At 33.0% G+C, this 3,258-nt stretch overlaps 1 protein-coding gene across 1 annotated transcript; it reads left to right on the forward strand.

The window, feature by feature from the left end:
- Positions 1-308: 308 nt before the first annotated feature.
- Positions 309-2,861, forward strand: LOC144545870 (mannose/glucose-specific lectin-like). Its single transcript, XM_078294437.1, has 6 exons — positions 309-437; positions 576-785; positions 1,162-1,392; positions 1,596-1,805; positions 2,137-2,370; positions 2,583-2,861. The coding sequence occupies exons 1-6, from the start codon at positions 435-437 to the stop codon at positions 2,628-2,630; spliced, it is 936 nt and encodes a 311-aa protein (XP_078150563.1). The 5' UTR covers positions 309-434; the 3' UTR covers positions 2,631-2,861.
- Positions 2,862-3,258: the final 397 nt, after the last annotated feature.

The raw sequence follows: 3,258 nt of genomic DNA on the forward strand, positions 1-3,258 counted from the left end.
TGCAAATCAGTTTCAAGAAAATTATCTTTGAAATAATCATTTAAAAAAATTTAAATAATTAATCTTATTAATTAATTAGATGTGTTGTATATATAATCCATATCTTTACATAGAAAAAAAGCATCATTTTATTGATTTATTTCAATATGTATCACGATTACAAGTTCCTCATTAAAAATTTCATATGTTAAAATTCGTCCATATCTCACTAGCTCCACCCTCATGAAAAACGCGCGCCTATGCATGCGTACTCATAGGCAGTACTTAACATTTGCCCATGTTTTAAATTGTAAGTTTCAAATGTAGAATTCTGAAAAGTTGGAACATCTCTAATATAAATATACTCATCCAAGAACCTCTAGCCTACACACCAAAGCAAGAAACAAAAGCAGCCACAAGTCAATCCTCACTAGTGTGCTACAATTTTACTACAAATGGTAGACGCTAACTTTTCTTATATAAAGAGGTCAAAATGTTGGTTTTCTAAGGAAAATATTTATCGAGAAATTCCTTAAATTTATTAATCATCTTCTCATATTAATTTTGTGTACTGTACGTGTGTTGATTTATTGAAGGCATCGACTCAAATTATCACCAAGAAGCTCGGGCCATGTGGCGGGAAAGGCGGGGATGCGAAAGATATGAATATCAATGGCGTCACTCGCATTGTTAAGATCAGCGTTCGCCATTCTGGTGCTATTGATGCTCTTACTATAAGTTTTCTACGTAATGGCGTTGAGGAGAGTACTGATCTGTGGGGCGGACAAGATGGAACATTGACAGAGGTACAAACTTTTTGCATTCTATTCTGATAGATTTCGACCTTGTGTGTGGAAAGTGGGAATTTTATTTCTTGGTAAAAAAACAATTCAACAATGATCCATTAATTACAAGATAATAACATAAGAAGTGAAGTGAAAGGCAGAACATGCTAACCCACTTTTACCACGACTAATTGAAATTTTTCGAATTCGATTTCAAGCTGAAGGAAAAACATAATAATGCAGTGATAGGAACCTTTCTTTGCAAATTAATTGACAGGAAGAATATAGAAGGTACTTTCATATGGAATAGATAAACATATGGTGGATTGAAATGAATTTTGTCGAAGTATATTACCTCTGTAATTTGTTAATTTGTTATATGTTATTGGTCTTGTAGTTTAATCTTAAGCCTTCGGAGTATATTACCTCTGTAAAAGGCCACATTGGTAGCTACAAAAATTGGCCGGTTGTTGTGAGATCACTTAAATTTGAGACAAACTTGGGAAGTTTTGGACCATATGGAACCGAAGAGGGAGTTCCTTTTGAACTTCCAGCAATTTTTGGTCAAATTATTGGATTCCATGGACGCTCTCATGGAGTTCTTGATGCACTTGGAGTTTACGTCCAGGTTTGTAAAATTAATATTGTGAAATTTTCAAATATTCTTTTACTTTTAGATATAAAAAATATATATATTTTGAAATCTCTAGAACAATTAATTTTCTATCTGTATAAGAAAATAATAAAAAAAATTAAATAATGTAAAATTTGATAATCAAGTACCTCTTCATATGATAATGATGTTGACTGGACTGTGTTGATTTATTGAAGGTGTCGACTCAAGTTCTCATAAACAAGATCGGGCCATGCGGCGGCACTGGAGGGACAGTGAAAGACATGAATGTCGATGGTATAACTCGCATTGTTAAGATCAGCATTCGCCATGGTGGTGCTATTGATGCTCTTACTGTACATTTTCTACGCAATGGCCGTGAGGAAAGTACCGAGCAGTGGGGCCGGTCAGGAGGACAATTGACAGAGGTACCAACTCTTTGCATTTATATACTAATAGTAATAGATTTCAATTTTGTGACACATTGATCTTTTATTAATTATGATGTAAAAAAGCAGAACATGTCATCCTACAATTACGAGAACCATTTGAACTTGTATTGATAATTATACCAATACGATTTCTATGTGATGAGAAATAGAATAATGTGGCAGGAAAAAATATAGAAGTTGATTTTAAATGGAATTCCTAAACTTATTCCGGAATGAAATCATTTCATCGGCAAGTTTGAACTTAGATTAAACTAAGCCTAAAAAAAGGGTAGTTTATGATATTTGTCTTATGATATTGGTTTTGTAGTTCACTCTTCGGGATTCTGAGTACATCACCTCCGTAAAAGGCCACTACGGGGAATTCAATTTCAATAAATGGGTTGTTGTGAAATCACTTAAATTTGAAACAAACTTGGGAAGTTATGGACCATATGGAGACGAAAACGGAGTTCCCTTTGAACTTTCAGCAAATGGTGGTCAAATTATTGGCTTCCATGGACGTCCCGGAGAATATCTTGATGCACTTGGAGTTTACATCAAGGTGTGTAAAATTATTACTGTTGGTGAAAGAACCTCACCATTAATTTTTTTTACGGCAATTAAATTAATGATCTTGAGATAATTGCTTGAATTAATTTTTATCAATGGTGTTTTATTACAATATATTGCTTTATAATTGAATATTATTAAGCACTTTATATATAAATCGAAACCATAATGTAACTGATACACTATTTCTTATTAAATCTTTAGGTTAAAACGACAACGGACAGCTCAGGTGGTGGTGTGAACATTGTGTGAGCAATGTGAAAATAAGCCGAACTCCCTAATAAGATCGAGATATATCGATCGTTTTCACTTTCCAGTTGTGTTAGATTGGATGGGTATTATCTTTGCATCTTTGTAATTTCTAGTACGGATTCCAAGTAAGGAATTCTTCAATTCTTATCTTGGTTTCCTTTTTATTATTTTTTTTTTATCTTTGTTTCGTATGCATGTTATGGATCCTTTGCCCAATAAGTTAAGCAGGTCAATAAAATAAAATTGCGTCCGGGTGTAACTGGAGTTTGGTTTATGCAAGAAATTAATTAAGTTATTTTGCTCGTATATAGGATCAATTATGTTATTTATCGGTTCCTCATGCCTTCAATAACGCAATAACTTATTTGACAAACAGACTTAATTAATTAAATTAATATATAATTACTAGTCCATGTTGCTAGCTAGGTGCGATATGAGACTTAATCTGGTCCTCATTTCTTTCTAAAAATGATTGTGGGTGAAATTTAGCTATGGCAATTCGACCGTCAAACACATTTTTTGCTAAAAAAGAACCTTTCAAATCCCATTTGATTTTTCCAATTATTTTTAAATCCACTAACAAAATGCCATGCTACGCTCCGCAGACGATTAAAGAAATATATATTGA

The sequence above is a fragment of the Carex rostrata genome, chromosome 28 (genome assembly GCF_964058835.1).
Source record: "Carex rostrata chromosome 28, lpCarRost1.2, whole genome shotgun sequence".
In the NCBI taxonomy this organism is placed as follows: Eukaryota; Viridiplantae; Streptophyta; class Magnoliopsida; order Poales; family Cyperaceae; genus Carex; species Carex rostrata.